The 24,438-nt window shown below is 36.4% G+C and overlaps 1 protein-coding gene across 9 annotated transcripts in view; it reads left to right on the top strand.

Annotated features, from left to right (window-relative positions):
• The window catches only part of LOC127641069 (adhesion G-protein coupled receptor D2), a 306,626-nt gene that overhangs the window by 14,751 nt on the left and 267,437 nt on the right, over nucleotides 1-24,438 (top strand). For all 9 annotated transcript variants that reach the window (XM_052123831.1, XM_052123833.1, XM_052123830.1 and 6 more), the window contains exons 18-20: nucleotides 739-872; nucleotides 1,095-1,210; nucleotides 2,067-2,187. In XM_052123831.1, the coding sequence (XP_051979791.1) occupies nucleotides 739-872; nucleotides 1,095-1,210; nucleotides 2,067-2,187 (371 nt within the window). The remainder of the gene's footprint in view (nucleotides 1-738; nucleotides 873-1,094; nucleotides 1,211-2,066; nucleotides 2,188-24,438) is intronic.

The raw sequence follows: 24,438 nt of genomic DNA, 5'->3' as shown, positions 1-24,438 counted from the left end.
CCTCTTCCCCCACAGTTGCTTTATATTTTACTTTATTGTTTTAAATTTTGTATTGGGTCCTACTGAGCAACTGAGCAAAATGACTGTATCACACTAATTCTGTATTTGCCTACTGGTTACAGTTGTGACCAAGAATAAATCTCATACTTAACTAACTTAACAAAACAAAAAACAGAAATAGAAAAGCCATACAGTTTCTTTCATTGGCTATCCAAAGACTAAAATTGATGTGCCCACACAACTGGGAAAAATATTTTATTAAATGGGTTAATAGATGATCCAAATTTCTTTTTTCTTTTTTTTAAGGATTCCACAAACACTCTTTTCATGCAAAACATTTCACAAAAATAAGTTTTTTTTTGAAGATTTACTTTACAAAATGACCTTTCAGTATTTGGACACTTTCTGGTTGTCCAACGCTACTGGAACAAGAATTGTTTGGATTTGTCAAACTTTAGTGGAACATGCCCACCCCTGGGGCTAATCTGTTAAGACACCTGAGGGGAAATTGAGGGGAACTTAATATACAGTATATACACAAAAAAATCACTTTGAGACCAAGTGGTTAAAAGTAATTGCAAAAATGGCTCAGAAAAGTGAAATTAGCTAAGTTGATATTTTGTTATCGATGAAATGAAATTAATATATTTTTATGTGTGGTTTACATAAGCATCCATATACTGTTTGGGGCCACTAAATCAACACGTGCGTAATAGAAAATTGTCTTTTCTGTAACAGGTCTGCCTGTGCTCATAGTCACCATCACGCTGGCCTCTGCTTCAGGGAAATATTCTGCAGACGGCCACTGTTGGCTCAGCGTTCAGAACGGCGTAATATGGGGCTTTGCCGGCCCGGTCATCTTCATCATTATGGTTTGTTTATCCATCTCTGCTTCTCTCTTTATTGTGCAACTGTTTTCTTTGACATACTGTGCTCTTAGAAAAAAGTCCATATTGAAAATCTAGGATTCAATGTATGGAGCTCAATCGAATGTGTCTTCGTTTTTTTATGATAGAGTTTGGTTTGTATAAAAGTCTCTGTTGTCTTCGTATAAACAACATAGATTATAAATAGTTAATGGATGTGTGTTCCAGGTGAATATCATGATTCTGACCCGTGTGGTGGTCATCACTATCACCACAGCCAAGAGAAGATCTTTGATGATGACCCTGAACAGCAGTGCAGAAGAGCATGTCTCTGAGCAGATAAGGTAAGATAAGGTATTTTCACATCTTGTTTGTCTTTAGGGCCGCCACATGGAGGCACCCTTTCACAGCTGTGCTCCTGATCGGTGGTCCAGTCTGCTCATGGAGTTGGACTGATCCTCAGTAATTTTGGCTTTTTATTATAATTATTTATTTGTACATTATAGACGCTTTCAATGTCAAGTAATGTTTTGCTTTTGTGTGTGTTGAATTTTTGGAGTCAAAGTAAACTTTCAGACTGTTCCATCACTGCGAGAATCCAGCGTAATGTTTTTAATATTTGGCCCTTATACTGATGCCCATGTTGGTTTATAGATATTTTAGCTTCTCCTTGAAACCATAAATAACCACAACACAAATTAAGCCGCCACATTTACCCAGCGTTTCGATTTGAAGTGCCGTTGACACGTCTAGACCTCCGGCATCAGTCGTCGAGGTGGGACTCTCAGAAGGCCCCTGTTTGTAAGAAATATCAATGTGACTCTTGAAAGCCAGTGGTCAAACATGGAGTCTGCCAAGGAAAATCAAACACACACTTCCTCCGCTTGGCAGCGGCCGATTTGGATCACAGCTGGTTCGCTTTAGTGGTTACCTGAATGGGGAGGTAATTTTATGCTAAACAAAATTAAAAGCGATTAAGCATGGAAATTGTCACAATGTGAGAATAAGCAGAAGCTCCTGTTGTGCTGGGAATGACCCACAGAATCTGTCATCTATGGTGTAAAGGTCAGCTAGAGCTGCCAGAAGGTGTGCAACTAGTTTTTCCACCAGATTTGCAGTGTGTGTATATACATGCTTGTAATAAAACAATCCGTTCGCTGTATCAGATCTTCCTTGGCTTATTGTGTTTGTGTTTCTCAGGGTGGCAGTGAAAGCTGTGCTGGTTTTGTTACCGATTCTGGGCCTGACCTGGCTGTGTGGAGTTCTGGTGCCTTTCTCCGTGGTTATAGCTTACATCTTCTGCTTTCTCAACTCATTGCAGGTAAGAGTCTCTCTCTCATTCTCTCTCCCTCTCTCTCTCTCTCTCTCTCTCTCTCTCTCTTTCCCTCTCGAAATTTTTAATAAAACTGCAGAGTTCCTGTTGGAGCATATAAGTGGTCCAACTTTTTATATACTGTTTGGGGCTTCATGCTCTACTTTCTGCATTTGTATGCTCAAATCTGTAATAATAGTTGCAGTTCAGGTTTTTCTGTTAGTCATTTTCCAGAATTGCTTTTTTAAGACACTTTTTTCCCCCAAACGGACCTGCTGTTACTTCCTTTTCCCATTAATTAATTATGAATAGTCAATGAAATTCTTCCTAAAGCTGTTTAATATTACAGCAAATCTGCTCTTTGTATCTGTATGAACGTAAATAATAATAATAATTTGTTTAATAATTAAATAATAGATTTAATAAAATAATAATAAAAAAATGAATGCGTAATTTCTATTATATTATTAATTTAATAAAATATTGAATTTATTTTAAATAATTCTTAATTTTATTTTTAACAAAATTATTTTTATTAAATATTTAAATACATATTATTTACAATTTGAGGTTCTTAGTACAAAATTTCAGCAGGTGCAAAATCGAAATTTATAGAATAATGCGATGAACAAATCTATTATTTAAAATGTATTATAAATGTAATAAATCTTCAGGTCCTTGACTTATATGTTCTCTTTACAGTAGCTTTCAAAACTCTTTTTTTATATTGATAAATATTTCTATCTACTTTTTCTCAGCATCTTTAATACTGTTCCTTCTATGATGTAATCTTCTGACATTGACAGTGGTCATCTTGGGTTACACTTCCAGTAATCAAAACTATCTAATTTCACAAACACCTTTTGATATGTAGATTTAAGTGCATCTCACAAAACATCAGTGTGAAAATTTGGACCAAGGAAAGAAAAGAGTGTCATTCTTTATGTGTTACAACCTCTACTGTGTTCACAGTCTGTACAGCTCCTTAATCAGTTGTTTCTGTAATAGAGCTGTATATACAGTATCACAAGAAAATCAATAGAGATTTAGCCTGACTCACATCATTAAACCGCACTATAAATAGTTCAGTTTCTACACTAATTAAAAAATGTCTCAGCACAGTCCTTTTTGAAACCAAGTCAGTTTTTTTCGGTTTACTTGTTTTAATTTTTCTTGTTTCTTTATTTGTGTTTGTTTGTTGAGGCCACATCTAATGCCATAGAACTAGTTAAACATTAAAGAGATGTAAAACTCTTTGAGATCCAACAAGCAGTCTTTTTCTCTCTGCTATGCTTCATGGTGTCTTCAGGGAACATTTCAAAATTAATAATAATAAACATTATTCAACCCCTCCAAGACAGTAAGGATTTACAAAGGTAAGGTTTTCTGATGACCCAGAATTTTTAAACATTAAATCTATATGTATTAGTGAGTGACACATTCAAAGTCATAGTGTGAATATATAACCTAATATTTCTAAATAGCAGGATTGTTTAAAAATACAGCCATGTCATAATTATACAACCCTATTGCATGTAGCTGTTCCTTAAATATGTAAGGCTACACAAGTAATTGTTTTAAAACTAAATTAAGCCATCATTCTACAATGGCACTTTTTTAAATTTAAGTTTAGTGTCATAAGCAAAAATGTATTTCTATGCAGAAAATGCAATTCAAAATAAGTTGTCACAAAAGCTAATAGAGGAGATTATTTCATTACACAAGAACAGACCATGGGTAAAACTACATTTCCAAGCACTTCAATTTCCAATAGAGAATGTTGGCAACACCGTTCATACATTTTACACAAATACTCAAACCAGCCCGTCTCGCACATGATCCATGCGATTATTGCAATCGTGTGATAGTAGTGCAGTGCATAAAATCATGCAGATACGGGTCAGGAGCTTCAGTTAATTTTCACAACAACAACAATGTACAAAAAAATGTATATCAGTGATTTGGACTGTGGCATGATTGTTGGTGCCAGACAGGCTGGTTTGAGTATTTCTGTACTGTTGATCTACTGGGATTTTCACACACAACACTCTCTAGAATTCAGAATTGTTCCAAAAACTAAAAAAATCCAGTGAGCGGCAGTTCTACGAATGGAAATGCCTTGTTGAAGAGAGATGTAAACAGAGAATGGCCAGACTGGTTCGAACTGACAAAGTCTACGATAACTTGGATAACCAGTCTGTACAATTGTGGTGAGAAGAAAATCATCTCACAATGCTATTCTGAGATGCAGGTTGGTGCTGTTCTGGCAGCATGAGCAGGACCAACACAGTATTAGGCAGGTGGTTATAATGTTGTGACTGATCAGTGTGTGTATATATATATATATATATATATATATATATATATATATATATATATATATATATATATATATATATATAAAAAAAAAACTCAGCTGATTAAATACATGTTTTAATATTTCCCCATTTCCCAGCTGCAGTTTTGTTCCAAAGTTTCCATTCCCTATTGGAGTGTAAAAAGCCAACTCCATTTCAGATAGTACGTTATGAGCTAAAACTTTTGGATTGCTAATTGCAACATACATTTTTTTATGTACCGGTACCTGCATACTACATGTAATGTAGTATTTATATAAGTTACTGATAATAGATGATTATTTGCATCCTTCTTCACTAGAAGATACTATATTACCACATAACCTAAGAGAGATAATATAAATGTTATTTTACATTAATCCAGTAAGGCTTGTTTTAGGATATTGATTTTCTAGTTTATTTCTTCTAATATAAGCATTTTGAAGGAGTACATAAATGGAGTATATTGAAGAGCATGCAGTTTATAGAGAAAATGTTAATTCATTTATACCTGTTAGTTCATTATTCATTTGCGAAAGTTAACATTACAATTTTGAATTATAAGCATGTATTAGCCTATGTTGAAATTAAAATTAACTAACATTAATAAGTGCTGTAAAAGGATAATTCATTGTTAGTTCACGTATACCAGGGGTGCCCAATACGTCGATTGCGATCTACCAGTCGATCGCAAAGGCAATGCTGGTAGATCACACAACATTTAAATGTACGTTCATTAAATTTAAATAAAAATAAATCTGTCTGTTTCCATTCAGTTTTGCCTAATCCGGGCAGTAGCATCGCAGTTTCGCGCTCTGTTCTCAGAAGTCCTTGGAAGGGCGTATGCGCAAACCTAGTTGTCATGGCAACTGAATAAAGAAAACCTCTGGTCAATATTTACTCGTCATCAGAATAAGGTAAATGCCTTGGCTATTGTAATCTATTGTGCTGTAGGTGTTTTGGGTTTAGATTTAAAACTGAATGATATCAACATTGAACATTATTATACATTGCAGTAGTCCCAACAAGCATTTTCTTATTTTAAATGAAACTGTGTTTTTTTTAGTTGGTAGATCTTATTGAGTTGATCATTTAAAAGTAGATCATCACACAAAAAAGTGTGGGCACCCCTGACGTATACGAATGTAGTAAACAAATACAACCATATTGTAAAGTGTTACTGAATAATTTCAAGAATTAGTATATGATAATCTATATTATATACTTTATATATAAAATACTTTAAAATCTTATATAAAAATATACTAATAAACTATGTCATTCTTTCTTAATACATTATTAAATAAATAAATCATTAATAAATATATTCTTTTTATGACAAATTGGATAGATAATTGGGAATTATTTAACACACTTTTTTAGGTATAGAAACAGTAAAGAAACAGTAATTTTTCTTATTCTTGAGAAACAATGTTTTACACAGTGGTATACATCATAATAAAATGTCTGCATGCAATTCAGCCAATAAAAGTTTGATGCACAAAAAAAATAATTATAAAATAAAATAAAAATAATAGCATGCAAACAATTCAAACTCATATGTATGTGTAATTTCATGTTTTTTTTGTTAAAAATAAATAAATAAATAATTAGGCTACTAATAAAATGTTACATGTAACATATTTTTTTTACTACAGATTTTGGCTCAAAATCAGTCCAAACTCCAATGAGTCAGAGAGACTTTTTGGGAGATGCAGGAATACCAAGGAAATTACAGCAGGCCTCTGTGTAATCATTTAACCGCTCAGATATTTTGCCAGCCTCTTTCCTGTTTGAATGTGGTAGTCAAAAATATTACACCCATGTGTTAAAGCCCAAACTGATTGAACTGTGTCCTCACTAAATTCCACGCCTTTGTTTGCCCACGACTTCTTTTTTATCCATGAAAGCGGCTTAGGTCTCAAGAGCTGCGAATCTAACAATGACAATAAAGCTATGCATTTTACTCTATAAATTTAACCTTGTTAGAATAACCAAACACTCCAGGAGCAACGAAACAACAAACATCTCTGAAAGTTTACAGTCATTTGCTATTCCCTCGCCACTCCTCATGTATCTCGTCAATTAATGTTTTTATACCAGCTAATTTAGATTTCAATCTATATGCTTGTTCTGAACTTCTGACGTGTGTTGAGAAAGTACCATCAATGTATCCAGTGTGCTTGAGTCATTCTGTGTGGCAGACCTTTTGTTTAAATGCTTCATATAGATGTTGTAAACTCTTAAATATGTCAGTGCGGCCCACGACTTTAAAAGAAAACAGACGACATGCACTTATATGAATGCAGACCATATGGGGAGGTGAATAAAACATTCTACTATCTAAAGTTGCTTTGATTGAGGATATGTTCATAATTTTGTTGACAACGTTGCTTTCTAAGGAACGCCCTTGAAAATTTTAATACAATTATAGCCACCCTTTTTCCAGAGGGCATTCCAAGTTCTAAATGGCCTTATGTGAAATTCCTGTCATGATTCTCCCTTCCATGTTTCATTGTATTTTCAATAGGCAGCAATAACAACATAAAACTTAAGCCACAGGACTTTATTGTTTAATCAATAAAAGGAATAATGTTGACAGCCTGTTTCATTGGCCATGCTTTCTGTTGGTTGCTTGACAAGACTTTGAGTGAGGGAACCAATATGACAACCAAGTCTTCTTATTTACTGCAATAAGCAGGAATTAACATTATTTGCATATTTAATAAATTGTCAATAAACTGTCAGTTATTTTCCATAGACTTTTTAAACTCCAATCTTAAGTGATAAGTACTGTGTTTTTCGTTGATGCACTGGCATTACCTTTGTCGGAACGTTAGCTATATTACAGCTCAATTAAAGAGTTACATTTTGGACAATCTAATGCAAATCATGACTATGTTCAAAACAAACCCATGTCTTTGCCACCCACAAATAGCAGACTGCTTACGATTCAAGTACTTGATTCGGTGAATAACGTTACAATGCAAAAGCAACATTGTTCCATTCCGATGACCACAACAACTCGCAGACTAATTCTGTCTTATTTAAATTTTATTTACAAACTCTTCAACCATAAATACAGCCATGTGCTCCTCTATCAGGCTGAAAATAAATAGCTTTCGGTGAGAATGGGGGGGGGTGGGGGTGGGGGGTGGGTTTAGATTTGCTTCATTTGGCCATAAATCCCATGACCCTCAGTCATCCAATCTCAGTGCAATGTCATTCAAAAGCTCAGTGCTATCCATTACTGGTATATAATAGGCCCTCCACCATGCAATGTGCATTGCATTATATGCTCATAATTTCTCTCTATCAATAATTTTGAGGATAGAGAGTGTAAAGGGGGTTTCGGGTCACAAACTCAGGATACGTTTTTTGGGTAGTAAGGTGGAGCCTCAAAAATAAAAATGTATATATTGAAGAATTATCTGAAGGAGACATTTTTCTTTTTGAAACTAGATAAGCTGATGTCAAGTCATTTTTATTTGTATAGCGCTTTTCACAACTACATAGTTTCAAAGCAGTTTTACAGAAAATCATGAAATTAAATAACAAAAATTAAAACTAATATCTATAAAGTCTTTGAGTGATCATTGTGTAGTTTGATTAAATATGATTGAAAATTGTGTATACAAATTTTATAATTAAATACAATTTTTATTTATAACCCCAGTGCGCAAGCCAAAGGTGTCTAAGGTGGCAAGGAATGCAAACTCCATAAGATGTTGGTTAATGGAGAAAAATAACCTTGGGAGAAACCAGACTCACTGTGGGTGCCATTTCTCCTCTGACTAACAACATGAATATAATGCAAATATTAGTTATTTATGTGCAGTGCAGGTCATGGTTTAAGATTAGTAAACCAAGTAAGTGTTAAGGTCCAGTGTTGATAAAAAAAAAAGATTTTGTATGAACTGTGAGATTCTAGACTAATGTAGACTAAAATTTTGAAGTCCATCCTGGATTAACTGCAGAAGTTCACATAGATTGATAGTTCACATGCAATTGTCCTTTGTTAGTTGGCTTATGAAGGGTTTTGTTGGCAATTAAATTAGTCTATGTATTCCATTTCAAGAGTGTAGTCCATCAATAGACAAAGGTGATGCAGGCAGAGTTCAATGAGTTGCATCACAGTTCAACCAGCAGGCCATTGGCCACTGCCAAGATTCAGGCAGTGGCATATGAAGTGTCCGATGTCTTACAGTTGGAGTTGGCATCAGTTCATCCTCTGAAGTCCATCGTAAAAGACTGAAGTGATGTCTGGCTAGCACCGGCTGCATTTAGTCATCATCACTCAGAGACAAATAGCAGTGGAGTCTGACACCAAGCTGGAACAGAGCTGGATCTGGCTGGTTTTGGTAACCTCGAGATATGAATCCTGAGACATGGAAACAAGTTGATGTTATTAAATTTTATGCAGAGTCATAGATCATGATGAATGTTTCTGGTTCTGGCAGACCTAACTAAAACAGCTTAATTGTGAGTTGATGGATAAATTAGGTGTATGCCTGGTTAATAGATGAGTCTTTAGTCTAGACTTAAACTGAGGTAGTGTGTCTGCGTCCTGAACAGTGTTAGGGAGACTATTCCATCGTTTAGGAGCCAAATAGGAAAAGGATCTACATCATTTTGTGGATTTTGATATACTAGGAACTATTAACAAGCCCATGTAATGAACGTGATGGAATATAGCATGTCAAAAGGTCACTTTGCATTGAGATGTAGCCTTAAAAAAACATTTTGACTAAATCTGACTCAACAAAAAATTGATAGTCAGAGTTACTTAAAAAACCCATTAACTTTTCCTTGTACAGGTTTGACATGAATCTCATGGCGAACTCTTACATGCCATGCAGTTGTTGCGCTAATTTAAGTTTTAGGTATACTTTTTTGTTCTAATTTCCCTTTTTTCTTTTAAAATTCTATTTTCTTATATCTGTATCATATTTACAAATATGGTTTTACAAATTAAATGAAGTATTTTAAGTAAATGATGTGGAAAAAAAATCACAGATTAAGCCCCCCCATGGTCAGGCAGTCCCCAAACCCCTGGCAAGTGCTTTTCATATGGAATTGTTTAAGACAGAAAACATCCTCTCTCTCCACACTGAAACATTTGTTTAAGATTCAGCTTAATGCATATACACACATTTATCCTGCCTGTGGATTCTTAATTAGTAAAAACACCAAACTTGATGTATTTCTACGTGTTAGGCTGCACATAATGTGTCAACTCAGAGCGAGAACCAATGCCACTAAGTAAATTACAATAGGAATGATCAAATAACTCTTTTGTCAACCATGCATTTATATCTAGTATTGACCTGTTTTATATGACCACGGCACCATTTTGTGACCAAAGTTCCATTTACCTTCATTGCGCTACACTGTGGAATGGGGCAAAAGTCAGCGAAATTTTTGTTTCTTTTTATAAAGCTTGAAAAGTTGATACTGCTCTGTAATTACCAGAACCAAATGTTTATTTTCTTAAAATAAAGTTGTATCTTTTAGTGACTTCTTTTATTTCGCCAAAGACAACCAGCAATGAAGGGGGAGAGCTGGGATACAACACTTGTGGGTCTTTGCTTATTTATTTAGACATGTCAGTTATCTGTACACATGTCAGTATTTATAACATCATTGATTTGGATACAGTTAAACTGGAAATGCTCATTGGATGATGTTATTCATAACACCCAGACTGTATAAAGGTATGTGATAATTAACTCGTTGTAATAAATAAAAAAGCACTCTAATGTGAATATATAGTGAATATATAGTTGTAACCGGTTCGCTGGGTGTGAGGAGGAGGAAGCGGGGAACGGATCAACAATCCATGTGAGCTTTATTTAAATCACACATCGCTTTCCAGTGTAAACAGAAACCAAAAACACTGCTTGTCAGCCTCAAACAAAATGCTCAGCGTTCGATATGTATGAAACTCTCTCCTTTCTGGTGTCGGGCTCTTTAAGACCAAGCCTATCAAATCTGGTGGGGGTCCAATAGAATCAATGTAAAATCTTAAAATGCATAAGGAGCACCCTTGCATCTCTAGATGTAGACTTGATATTTTTTTTTAGAATCCTAGCCCACACTCCCTCATCCATTACCAAGTTTAAATCTTTCTCCAATAATCTCTTGAGAGAAGCCGAAGCTCTGAATTAGAGGGGAGTAATACACTGATGCCTTTTCTAAAAGCAGTAATCATCACTCCCAGAGTATCTACCGCTCTAAGGGGGTGTATACTACTCCCAAAAATAGTACAAAGCAGGTTGCGCAGGTTTATTATCTTAAAAAGATAATCCCATTCAACCATATCAAACGCCTTTTCGGCGTCAAGCTTCTCTTATGTTAATCGGTCCAGTGTGTGGAATTTTGCTCTCAGGACAAGAACGTATTGAATTTTGTTTTTGTTGCTTGAAGGTCCCTCCTCCCAATTTTCCCGTAGGACATCTAGCACGCGTCTTCATGCACAAACTTATGAATCATACTTTTTAGTGATTAAATAGTTCAACCAAGCCATCCATCTGGGGATGATAAACGCTGGACCTAATCGATTTAATCCCCAATAATTCATACAGTTTGCGTATCAGTGAGTATTTCTTTCAGAATCCCCACTTGGGCGATTATTCTGAAGAGTGCCACCGCAACATTACGTGCCGAGATGTTGCGCTGAGGCACTGCTTCCGGATGTCACTTCACGGCATGCCGCACACCCATTTCGGAAATCCCCATGAATACTTGCCCAATAGAAATGGGCCATTAGACACCTGAGTGTTTTTTCCTGCCCTATTGACCCGCCTTCGGATTATAATGAGCCATCTGTAATTACATTTCCCAACGGCTCTTCTGTATTAACAATTGGGTTGTATCTTCCTTTGTCTGAGTGTCCTGTGTCACTCGATACAACCAATCCTTGATAATTGAAAAATACAGATATGTGAATGCCAGAGAATCGTAAACCACACACCAAGACAATTTGTTGCTGGACCCTTCCACACAAATTTCTTTCAATAAAGTAGTAAATGCCAGCCAATTCATCCCCAAGATTAGTGGATGTGGGGACCAACCGCATTCTCAACACTATGCTTTTGTCTCCGAAATTGAATAATGGCAGTCAATACAGGGTAATGGCGAATATCACCATGCACACACCTCACCTTCACCCGTCAGCTTGTACCACTCCGCAGTTTTCCTTGGCAGAGGAACGGTGAACTGCTCCGGCACCATAAGATCGATCACCGCATCACCGTCACAATCCTCCTCAGATAGTACCCACTTCCGGCAGGTATCACAGAGCAGCTGGGTATAGACAAACGTCCGGCCGACCTTGCCGAGCATGAGGGAGCAAAAACGCTGGTGTTGTTGTTCTGATGTGCGGCCGACCCTTTGCAAGATAGCCTTCTTCAGGTCTTCGTACTCCAGACGGTTGTCAGTGGGGAGTTGCTGAACCACGAGCTGGGCTTTCCCGGACAGCAGTGGTAATAGACGAATCTCCCACTAGGCTTTCGGCCATCTGGATGCTGTAGCAGTTTGCTCGAAGAGCCCCAGGAACGCCTCTGGGTCGTCCTGGGGCAATGTTTTGTCCAACAGGAGTTGGGATATGGTCATCGCTGCCTCTGGGGTCGTGGCTGAGGGCCTTTCCTGGGTTACCAGGCTCCGCAATACCCGCAAGTTCTACATTTGGGCCTGGAGGAGCTCGTGGGAGCACTGCTCCTGGGCCAGGAGGGCCTGGTGGTGTGTCTCTTGCTTGTCAGCGAGGGCTCGGATGACCTCCATGGTGGCACTTCTTACTCCAAGTCCTGGGTTTCGGCAACAGTGTAAAAGGTTTGTTGGGTGTAAGAAGGAGGAAGTGGTTATATCACACAGAAATCACTTTCCACCATAAACAGAAACCAAAAGCACACAACACTCATGAGTTCGATAAGTATGTAAACTCTCTCCTCTCGCTGGCATCGGGCTCGCTCTTAAATCCCTCTCACACCCTCACTGCAATGAAAAACAGGTGTTAGAGATAATCATTGACAGGTGATAATTCTTGCCGTCTTCATCACCCGATCTCGCTCTCCATTCACAAACCGGCGCTCGACCATGTCCCCACCACCACAATAGTATATATTTATTGTGCACAGTATATACTAATGTTAGTCAATAAACAACACATCATAAGATCATGAAGCACTGACTTTATTCACACCACCAGACTGCAATGTTGCAATATTGCTTTCTGTGTATTCTTCATGAGATAAAAGCAGCTCTTACATTCATACAGGTGGGATCATCACAGACCTTTTGTAATATTTTGGCCAAATCAGAGCAGAAAACAACACAAACATTTGTAACTTCTGAGCTAGAGATGTTTAAGGTGATGTACCAGTAGATGTGTGGATTCACACTGCTGTACAGAGATAAATAGTGGATAAAATATATTTAAATGTCTGGCAAAGTCAAATTTGGCAATATTTGTGTTGACCTCAGACCTGTATGCACCTTTTCTGGGAGTGATAAAAAGATTTTTAGGTTTTTCTTGATCCATATTTATGGTGTTTTTCCATTCACCGCCCATAATTCCTCCTGCTGATGGTCATAAATATGGTGCGGAGGAAAAGTGACATCACTGAATCAGGTCAATATAGTCGCCAAAAAGGTTTCCAATGGAAGGTTAAGACAAAAAAATATTTTCAAAAAAACAAAAGAGATGAGATAATTTTTTGCTTGGAAAAAAAGCAAACAAATGATAAAATTGATAAATTATTACAAATAAAAATTTAGTTAATGTAATTAGTAAATTAAGTTATTTCATTGCAATGGACATGACATTTCATTGCATCTACCATTACTCAGGACATTGTTTTAGAAAAAAAGTTTTTTTAACCAATTTATCCACAAAAATGTGTATATTAATAAAAAGACAATACATATTGCAATACAGCCCCAAGGTGTACCTTTTTTAAGTTGGCTTTAGTAATCAGAAATGGACAATGAAACTTGGAGATTCAAATGCCTTATTAGTAGGATGTTTTACCTCTTTTTGAAAAAAAAGGAAAACAAACTTAAGCAATGAAATCACATTTATATATTTATAAAATGAATGCTCTTCAATTTATTGCCCCCTGGCTTATGTTTTTCAACGGTAATTATTCAAAAGAAATCACAGACAACATGCCTACAGTATATGTGGAATAGAAGTGTGAAATGCAGCTCTATACCACAAAAAGAAAAAATGGCAGTTCGATACTGGAATCTGGCCTAAAAGCAACAAATAATCATTGTGAATAGCACATTTCCTGTCAAGAGCAAAGGGAATTCCACAGCTAGCACATACCACCAAAAGTGCCTGTCGCATTTGGCACCCACCAGCATTTATTTGCTTTATAATTACCAGTCGGCTCTGTGTAGTAATAGTTTCTGTCTTAGGAAAGCAAATCACTATGCTACCCTGGCAGGAGATTGAGGATCACATGACCCGCTGGGGACGACCTTACAATCCCTCTTACAACAACATGGCCCTCACATGTTCAACCTTGTCCCGCTTGGTGTCAGGAACCACTCCAACACCCAAATTACCTATGTTGTAACAAGAGCCGTTTCATGTGTAATTTAGCAGTCTTCAGCTGATATGAGTTTATGGGATGGGCGGATCAGTCGGCGGGGAAGAGGTTGTGGTTTTCAGGGATCTCGTAACATAAAAAATATTTTAAATCTGTTTTAATCGGTGCTGCAGACTGTTTGGTTGGCTTTGATGTATACTTTGCCGATAATTAACAAGAACTGGGTCACCCTGGCAAGAGAATAGCCCAGCCTCTCCTTCTCTCTTTTCATAAAGGCTGTCAAATGCTGATACCAATTTACGAGTGAGCAATTCGTTTGCTGCATGGAAATGAAATCCAAAATAAACACAGTATGTATTATTCATGTGAGCGCTCTTTTTAAATCATTATTTCCTCTAAAAGAAATCCTAATTGTTGGGCATGCTTGTTGTGGACTGGAATTTACAATTTCGATAGTTTGGTTTGTCTTAAAATTTCACAGTTGAACTCGAAAGAGCAGAGTGTGCATGCCAACGTGTTCTAAAGCACATTTTGCAAATTAGCAACATTCTCTTCAAAGGAAAGGTTTGTGTTAAGATTTATTTATCGACAAAAAGAAAATCCCAAATATGTTTCATCTGGTGCAGTATTGCATTAACAAGGCACGAAATAGGAAGAAAAAACTTGAGAAAAAGGGAAAGTCGTTTACCCATACATTTCTTGGCCTCTTGTCCCTCCTGTGTGGCGGAGCTGTCACAGAGCTGAAAAGCTGCCACTCCTCTACTGTGTCATTTCCTCCCATCCTGTTGCACCGCCTGGCACCTAACGACTGTTTACAAGGATATGTTGATTCTTATTTATCTGGTTCTTGTCAGTTAGGTTGGCACTGGACCACGGGGGAGGGCCATGGGTTGTGTTAAGAGTCATCCACCCTAGGTGGGAAAAAGCACAGGGCGGTTGACAGCTCAGCTCTGGGGTGCGGAGTTGGGCTTTATACACTATGCAGATGTGGTCTCCTGCTTTGTTTTTCTAAGTAATTATCATCATTAAGTCAAAGCATGTGCCAATCATCTTTCTTTTGAGTTGGGCCTAGTTCAGGTTGAAAACCACTCTAATGCTTGAAGTATGTCAAAGCTCATCTCAACTCTATTAGGCTGTGAAAAAAAAACGCAAGTGGTGCATTGTGCTACTATAGACTTTTAACTGTGGCTCTTTCGGTTTGCTAGCAGTTTAAAAAAAAATGTTTAGTGATGAAGTCTATTTGCTCAATCATATCAAAAAGGCTTCAATTTCAGTCAATGTAAATGTTATGTAATTTTATTCTTAAGTAAATTAGGGAAGAACTTTTAATATAAGTGTCTAGCTAAAATAATCTGAGAGTGCGAAAAAGACAATTTCACGGCAATGAAGACACAAGATATAAAAACACAGTCTCTGAAAGAGACTGGAAAAGGAAGACGAATGAAGTGCTCACGTCGATGAACTACCATTCGTTTTCACTTAGGACTCCCGTGAGCCGTGGTCAGCTCTAAACGCATGTGACGTTTACGCCATGTATTGCTGAATAAGGATTGATGCTCTTGGTGTAAAGTGCCTTAACCACATGTGGCATGACTTGGGCACATGCCATTAACCCCAAGCCCACTCAGATCTGAAGAGGGGAAAAAAGACATGTCCCAGACACTTTTTCTGTCTTGAAAACACATTATTTTTAACTAAATACATTTAACAGCGGCACAAGGAGATGTAGGTATCCAAAATGTGGTCTCTTTCACCTCGAATTCGCCTCTAGGGGCATAATTTTCATCATTGGATGAGATTGGAATATATATTTCTACAATTTTCAAATCAAATCTTGTCAATACTTCAGGCTTAATTTATTGAATTAAATGTACATGTTACAGTATACATACACAAGCCTGTTAGACACTGTTGCAATATAATATCTGTTATGTAAAAATAGAACACAATTGTGCGGTTGAGACACTTTTCTTCTGTCTTCTTCACTAACCACTTGCGATCAAGTTTAAGCTGGTACAGTCAGCGCTAAAATAGCACCACATCTTGAGTTTTTAAAACGAGTCCCTGTAATTCTTTTTCATATGGACAGGACTCCTTTCTGTGTAAATTAGGTTAATTATAAATTACGCTTAATTCACCAAACTATGTGCTATTTGCCTGCTGCAATAAACATTGTGCTATTACCGCGTAAACTAAGTTTTATTAAAAATACTTGCTTGTGTGCATTTTCTGTTGATCATCGCAATAGAAATTCATTAAATGATAAAGAATAACATTGTAAACTGGCATTTATCCATATCTGCAGTGTAGTCAAGTGCACTTTCAGCATGTTTAATAGATGATTCATGTGTCACAGATGTCAAGTAATTCTGTACAGTCTTGACAGAGCGAGCCAGGTCGCGGTGTTCTGCTGCATCTTCCAATATAGTGCTCAGAATTGGCCTGCTAGATTGGAATTACGGCAAATTGCATTCAGAACAGTTTTTGCGGGTGTATTTGCACTGTTGCCTTATTCGCATAATTCCTTTAGTTAATTAGGGGCTAAGCAAGCGTGGACAGCGCATACAAATAAATGCCACAATGAATTCAAGTAAATTCTAACCCTTAGCATCAAATATCTAGTACTTGAATGCCCTTCTTAAGAAATGCCCTTGTGTGTTGTCAAATCTTGCCATCAAAACCATGATTGCAGGTGCGTGATATTGGCCAAAGACATAAACTGCAGCAGATTTTCTGCTCAAAACTGAAGAGGCCAACTCTGAGAGTTCTAGGTTCGAGCTGATCCCCATTACCAGCTGTTCTGTCTTAGCCTGTGTGAAGCCTGACACTTTTGTTGCTTTCCGTGGAAAGTATGTAATTACAATTTGCCTGAGATTGGCAGGGCTGTCTCATGCGTTTTGACAGCGGGGGCACTCAGAAATGTCTTTTGGATACCTAAGTATTTTTAATTAAACAGTTTTTTGGCACACAGGGCCCCCTTTTTCCCTCTAGTTCAAAGTGTGTGGCTTGACCCATGTGTTAAGAGTTTGTATCAATTTTCTGCAATGATGTTTGACTTGGCCCTTTTAAGTATGCAATGTGAAATTGTCTTGTTTAAACGCAAGTTTGTTTACCATTCATTCTCTGTCTTCTCCACACATGTTTGCCATGAGCTTTTGGTATTTAGTTACTTTGTGGATTCTTAGTGTCTTGAATACACAAAAGAAGAGAATAGTGAAGTACAGAGTGTAGCAATATTTAATACATTGATGGTAAATTTAGTGTTAGAACATTAAGGCATTTTGGCAAGGTGGCATCAATTATTCACTTCACTCCTTTTTTTCCATTTTTTCCAACAGAATTCTCAGGGCTCCAGACTAAAAAAAATGACTTAGGAGCCATTCGCTCCTAAACTGAAACATTAAGAAGCCAAATGGCTATTTTTAGTCACCAAATCACAGAATTGCTCGATTTAGATTGCTGTTCCAAAACAAGATAGAAAGCCGAAGAAAAGACAGACAGCTGATAACCTATTAATCGGAGGTTTAATAAACAGACTATATAGTTGAGAAGATAATTTTACATTCTCTTTTCTCTCATAAATGTTCACACCCCTTTCATCATTTTTATACAGAACTGTGCAAAAGTTTTTGGCACTTGTGAAAAATGATGCATAGTGAGGATATCTTCAAAAATGATGTGATAAAAAGTGTTAATTTATCAATAAACATCATGCAAAGTCCAGTAAAAATAAAAAAGCTAAATCAATATTTGGTGTGACCAACTTTGCCTTCAAAACAGCACCAATTCTCCTAGGGATGCCTGGACACAGTATTTCTTGGTTGTTGGCAAGATTCTTGGAGTATTCACAACAGTTCTTCTATATATTTCGGCTGTTTCAATTGCTTCTGTCTCCTCATGTAATCTCAGACTGACATGATGTTCTGTGGGGGTCATGACATCTGTTGCAGGGTTCCCTGTTCTTGTATTCTAATCTATTCTATTTGCAAAAGGAATGTTTGGGAGTTTAAAATGAATATTTCCTATTGACACACTAAAGATGAAGATATAAATAACCATCTTAAGACAAATGTTTTTTGTAAAATGTTATGTGTCTAAGACTTTTACACAGTACTATATATATAAGAGATACATTTTTTTTATTTAATACTGCTCTTCAGAATCTGCATTGCAGATATTTACATAAAGTATCATATGCATATAGTAGTTTGTTGTCTTCTTGAGCATCAATGAATGTTTGCACCTTGTGTAATAGTTGTGTACAAGTCCCTCAATAGACTTTTTTTCACACTCTGGGTTTTGGAATGACGAAGTAAACAATTGCAGGGTAAACTTCGACACCGGTGAATGGGAGACCACAGTAAATCTTATTTTTGCTTACGCATTTGCTCCAAGAGCAAAAGAAAAAATCCACTTATATATTTGAATGACATTCCAGAAGAAGAAGAAAATAGAGTCAGATGGGTGAAAATGCCAAATTTACCTTCACTCTCTCAGCAGCTGTATGGAAACCCCCTCGCAGCGGTGGTAATTCATTTTTTAAAAACTAATTCCAGGGTAGTATAACACAAAGCTTAATGTTATAAACCTACACTCAATATTTAAAAAAATGATCATATAAAAAGTTTGCTAGATTTACGCTGCTAAATAAGGCGGAAACACGTCATCACATTCTGTGAAAAAGGTCTATTGTCCTAAGTGTCAAAAGTTTGATTATATATATATATATATATATATAATTTAAATGGTTTAAAATATTACCTTAGTCTTTCTTTACACAAAGACTACAAGAGTGCAAATTGAATGAAATCCTAGATGCAGTTTATTGTGCTACTCCTATCCCAATCAATAATAACCAGCGAAAAAATGTTGAACACAATACGGGACTTTTAATTATAAAGAAGCCCAAGTACAAATGGGACTTTTATTTTGAAATGTCTGTGCTCCCAGTTGTGAACTCACTGACAGCTGTCAAAATGCTAACCTGATCTATCCTGTTCTTTTCGGGTGATACATGAAAAAGATCAGATTCATAAGAGTCATTTGTTCATGACTCTCCTGCTGGGTTTGTTGTAGCGTGTGGTGCAGCGAGCTTGTCAGAAACAGAATGGGTGTAAAGCAGCTTGAGACACACTGGTTGTGCGCATTCTAAAAAAATTCTATAACTCACAAGATATCTGGCTGAAACCACATATGAACGCACACAACCCGACTATCGCCAATGGTGACTAGATTTTAAATTATTGTCGCAATCAATTATTTTTGGTCTATTTTAGTTGCAGTTTGGAGCCCTGATTCTGTGTTTGACCCTTGCTAATACCACATTTTTAAACCAAAACTGAATTTCAGAATTTCTTATAATTAGTCTTATTTTACCTTTTTTTTATTTTTTTTTATACACTTTATTACACTTATTACAACAAAACACAGTGTGAATGTGTATGTTTAACTACACATTGTCATAGAGTCAGCGAGTTTTATTTATTATATACAGCCTGCAAACACAACACAATAATTGTATTTGTTGTCTATTTTTTTTCCCTTTCATCTCTTTTATTTTTGTCTCTTTTTGTTTCTTTTCGTCTTGTCCATTCCAGGTGTCAAATTCCTCCATAGTATCTCTTTCATCTCTCAGTAGAAACGATTGCACACAAAAGAGTTTGCTTATAAAAATGTCCTTTTAAAATGGCATAATACCACTTTTTTATTTTATTATCATAATATGCCACCCCGCACAAGATGAATATGAGGATCTTATGATGACTAACCTTCAACTACACCATTCAGAGAATAACATGATATTAAATCTTTGTATAGTGGAGTGGCTTGACTTTCTAAAAGACTACTGGAAATGTATCCAAATGTGAATGTTATAATGATCCCAATTGTTATTTTTTCTGCATCAAATTTGAGAGAAGAGAGGGCATTTGTGTTGTATACACGGTTGCGCTCTGCGATAGCAGAGAACATCGGTTTTGTGCTTGTTGTTCCCCTTGGCTGCTTCTCAATTGGATTTCCTCAAGCAGGTCCAAGAGCTGTCACCTCTGCCAGGCTCTGTTAACTATCACTGCTGGACCCTATATAAAGAAGGGATATCAGGGCTAAGTTAGTAACTCTCCCTGCCTCTCCTGACTGCCTCGCACTACCTCAGTCTCTCTCTACCTCGTCTCAGGGCTGGATGGCCTTTGGGTATCCCTCTAGCCCTCTCTTGCTCTTTTTCTCTCTCTTCTTAAGGCTCCTTCCTGCTTCAAGAGGGCCTTATGTACACATTCTGCCTCGTCCTTGCTTAGGCAAGTATCACTATTAATATTGCTCAGATTAAAAGATTGTCACAAAAACACAAACAGACGTACCTATGAACATAATTCATGTTTTAAATGTAGAAGTATGTGTAACCCAGTAATGCACTTAAAAGTAATTAAATTACTTGAAAGTCAGTACATTTAATTAATAACAAGAATTTAAAATGTAATGTGATAAAATACTTTTTGACAAAGTAATTTGATTACATTTATGCATTTGGCAGATGCTCTTATCCAAAGCGACTTACAGTGCATTTCAGTAAGTCACAGTAACTAATTAATTTGTAATCATATTAGATCTAACACTGCCCATAATACCCTATCAGTTCTTTAGACTTGGGCCTGAAAGCAATCATATAGCAACCATTCAGAACACTGTAGTTATAGAGCGCAACTTTGCCCACCCACTTGTTCAGCCACCTGGTTTCCGGAAGTATTTTTCCCATTCATTTCTTACATAGACTTTTCATAAAAGTTTTGTTGGCTACGGTTCTCTAATTGGGTAAGCTTTCTCTGCTGAATCATGGGTATTGTTGTTGTTCAACAGGAATTTTGCTATTAAAGACTATAATCTTTTCTTTTTTTTTTTGCTTCTCTTTTTCTCACTATCACAATATCCTTTCTTTAGCTTGTCTTTTTCCAGGACTTAAAGGAGAACAAAAATGGCACTCTGGACTTTCTGAACTGACAGGCAGTACTGTAGGTTAGTTTTCTTTATTTAAACATAGAGTCGGACCACCCTGCGCAGGCTGCACCATTAAAAATACACTGAACAACTGTAAAGGCTTTGTCCAGTGAGTGCATGTGAAATCTGCAAACATTTGGCTGCTGTTCAGTGTGTGCGTGTTGATAGATCAGATGAAATCGTTTAGTCATTTTGACAGATATTATTTTAAAGGCAAGTGTTATGAATTCTATCCAGATATTTAATATGTCAAATAGTCCAGAGGTGAAATCAAATCAGTACATAATTGCAAGTGCACATTGTTTGTATTTGGCAATGTACGTTTAATGTCCATCTATACGGTGGAAATTACAAATTAGAAACTGATATTAGATTGTAAATCGTATTTAGAAATATCAATGCTTGTCTGAAGCAGAAGACTGGTTAATCAACGACAAGTTCTATAAACAGAAATGAACTCAAAGTTCACGCAATTCTTTCTTTTGTATATGCTTTAAACTCCAAAGCTCAGTATCTTGTAACTGTGTCTGGTTTTGAACCGTCTCTGACATTCTCGCGCACAACTGAACACGTCGACAAATTTGATCCAGTTCTGCAGTATATCAACGTTGAGACCCAAACCTGACATTTTGCCCTTATTTAAAAGACTGCTGGCACTTAAAGTAAACGTTGTGTATACAACTTAATTAAACTGTTTTTCTGGGGGGCGTCAGAGACATTAGTAGGTCTCTTAAAAAAGCGTGAAAAACGTTTTTCTCTCTCACTCTTACTCCGTTTCTTCTAGAGCTTTTGGGAACCTGTTCTGTCTCCTATTTCTGTAATTACTGCCACATGCATGAGGTTCTGCCTGACACAAACAGAGAAAGCCTGGATCCCTTGACCCTACCCAGATTAATACATCAATTTTAATTTGACAAAGAGAGACATTTCTTTAGGTTTGCTCTACGTAATCCCACCAAGATTAAAGTCAGAATGAGTGGCCAGAAAATGTGATATTCCATTAGCTACAGAAGAGTCACTCTCTGTTTATTGAAGCAGGATATTAACTATGTATGTTTGCTGACCTTGAAAAGAATTGACTAAAATGTGATCAGCCGCCATGTGCTCAATTAGCTTCACCATTATGTTTTACTTTATCTTGTATTTATTTGTCTTGTCTTAGTATCCATCCTTATCCATTCCATACTTACAGTACCAACTGTACAAGGTTTTATATATTTACATATCAACATGCAATATATGTAGTGTGTATACAGAAATCAGTTAATTACTAATTAACATCACAATTACTAAAGATATTTTAAATCACACAGCTGGTTGAGGAGAGGTGTCATATTACTTTTCTAAGGCTACGTACGCTCCACATGTAAATTGTGACCTAAATCAGATTTTTTCCACTCCCTTCACTCATTTGACACAGATCTATCAATTGGATCACAGTGTGAGTGACAAGTGCATTGAACCTGACATTTTTTAATCTGTTCTCGGCCGCTTTCATTTGTGAAAATATATCGGATACCTATCTGATTTTTCAATGTGCCTTAAGTGTGAAAAGCCATCAAATAGGCCTGTTATGGTTTAAAATGTTTAATTGCAAGTCATATTTTTTCATGTTAACAAATTTGGTTCCTTTTTACAAAAAGAACGTAGACTTTAACCTCCTGAGACCAGAGTGTGACTGCTGAGTGCATTTAGATTTCCTAAAAATTGATGTCCATATATGTGGACAGCAGGACTAAGTAATTTGAAATAATTATATAAAATAATAAAGTATGAATGAAATAATAAAAAATAAAGCTATAGAAAGTCCAATTATTATTGTTTGTGTTTCCAGGTGTGTTGGTTATTTATGTATTTGAGACGTTACAGACATTACAGCTGATTTTTTTGTAAAGCTGCTTTGGAACATTGTGCATTGGGAAATGCATATATATATATATATATATATATATATATATATATAAAAAAAAAAACTATACAAATACAAATTATTTTACTTGATTTGACTTTTATTTTACAATGTTTTTCTACTTAAATATAATCTCAATGTCAATTAAAAACGAAACTTAAACGAAGCCAGTGCTGAAGTCTTTCACCAGTCAGAAATTAGCATAATTAATTCTGACACCAGTAATGGCCAGCATCGTCCAATCACTGCCAACCATGTTAAAATAAAATTAAACAAATTCTGAATCTAAGTACTGATTACCATTGTCCCATGTCTTCCAACAAACATGGTTCAAACATCATCTGCAGCCTGAAACTGAACGTTTGATAGGAAGTTTGGATTGAATGATCTTGGCTTCACATGAAAGCTATAGGATACTCCCTTGCTCCCTATTTATGTAATGACTTAACCTTCAGTGTGCTGTCTGGATGCAGTGGTCTCAGAACATCTAAAAATGCACCATATTTTCATCCTCCATATAAAGCCTCTGAAAGCATTTTTTTTCTTAATGTGAAAATGCACAGTATATATAGGATTTCTAATGAAATCAGTGTGTGTAGCAGCATGGAGTTTCTTGGTAAATCGCTCAAATTAAAAAAATGGCTAGAGACACAATCATTTGACTCAAACAGGTTTAACCACAAAACTGTAAAAACGTAATTAGGTTTCTTACCAGTTTTGTTGGTGTTTCTCCCAAAGACAAACTCTGCTGTGATCTGCACCATGTTGTTTTGTCACTTGACTTGAAAGTTTAACCCTTTACTGACAGCACAGAGTCTCCTGAACTGAGATCAACTGGTTTAAATTAAATTAACTTATGTGTTGCATATAGAGTAATCAAAATACAATGTCCATGCATGTGTACGAAGGGTTACACAATGTTTAGAGTTGGGTTTAGTCATTCATTTGGATTACATGTTAAAAATGCAATGAAAACATATCAGACAGTGTAGATTTATGTAATGTGCTCTTTACCTACACTCACTGAAAACACTTGATTTTTTAAAAACATGAATGCAAGCAAGTCAGTGCAAATCTGAAATAATTATAAATAACAACTGTTCTTACCTTACATGTATAAAACAATTATGTTTTTTCATGCTACCCTTTGTGTTTATGGTGTATTTTGCTCGTAAGTAGACCTAATATTACTGCAAATGATTTAAAACAGGAGTGTCCAAAGTCCAGCACGCGGGCCCTCTGCGGCCCTCCGACTGCCCCGATGCGGCCCAGAGACTTTAGAAATAGAACAGAATTAGGCCCGCTATGGAGAAATTATCAGAAATTCAAATTCTGGCACTGGTCGCTATCACGTGCAGCTGCTATTCACAGTGCATAATCTCTGCTAGTTTTTTGATTATGCATAGTGACAATCTAGTAGCTTCTAGACATTTTTTTAATTATTACAGCGATGCAGCCCGTAGCACCTTTTTCT

The sequence above is a fragment of the Xyrauchen texanus genome, chromosome 50, assembly GCF_025860055.1.
Source record: "Xyrauchen texanus isolate HMW12.3.18 chromosome 50, RBS_HiC_50CHRs, whole genome shotgun sequence".
NCBI classification, from domain to species: Eukaryota; Metazoa; Chordata; class Actinopteri; order Cypriniformes; family Catostomidae; genus Xyrauchen; species Xyrauchen texanus.
The sequence above is the reverse complement of the archived record's forward strand: the minus strand, read 5'-3'. Positions and strand labels throughout refer to the sequence as shown.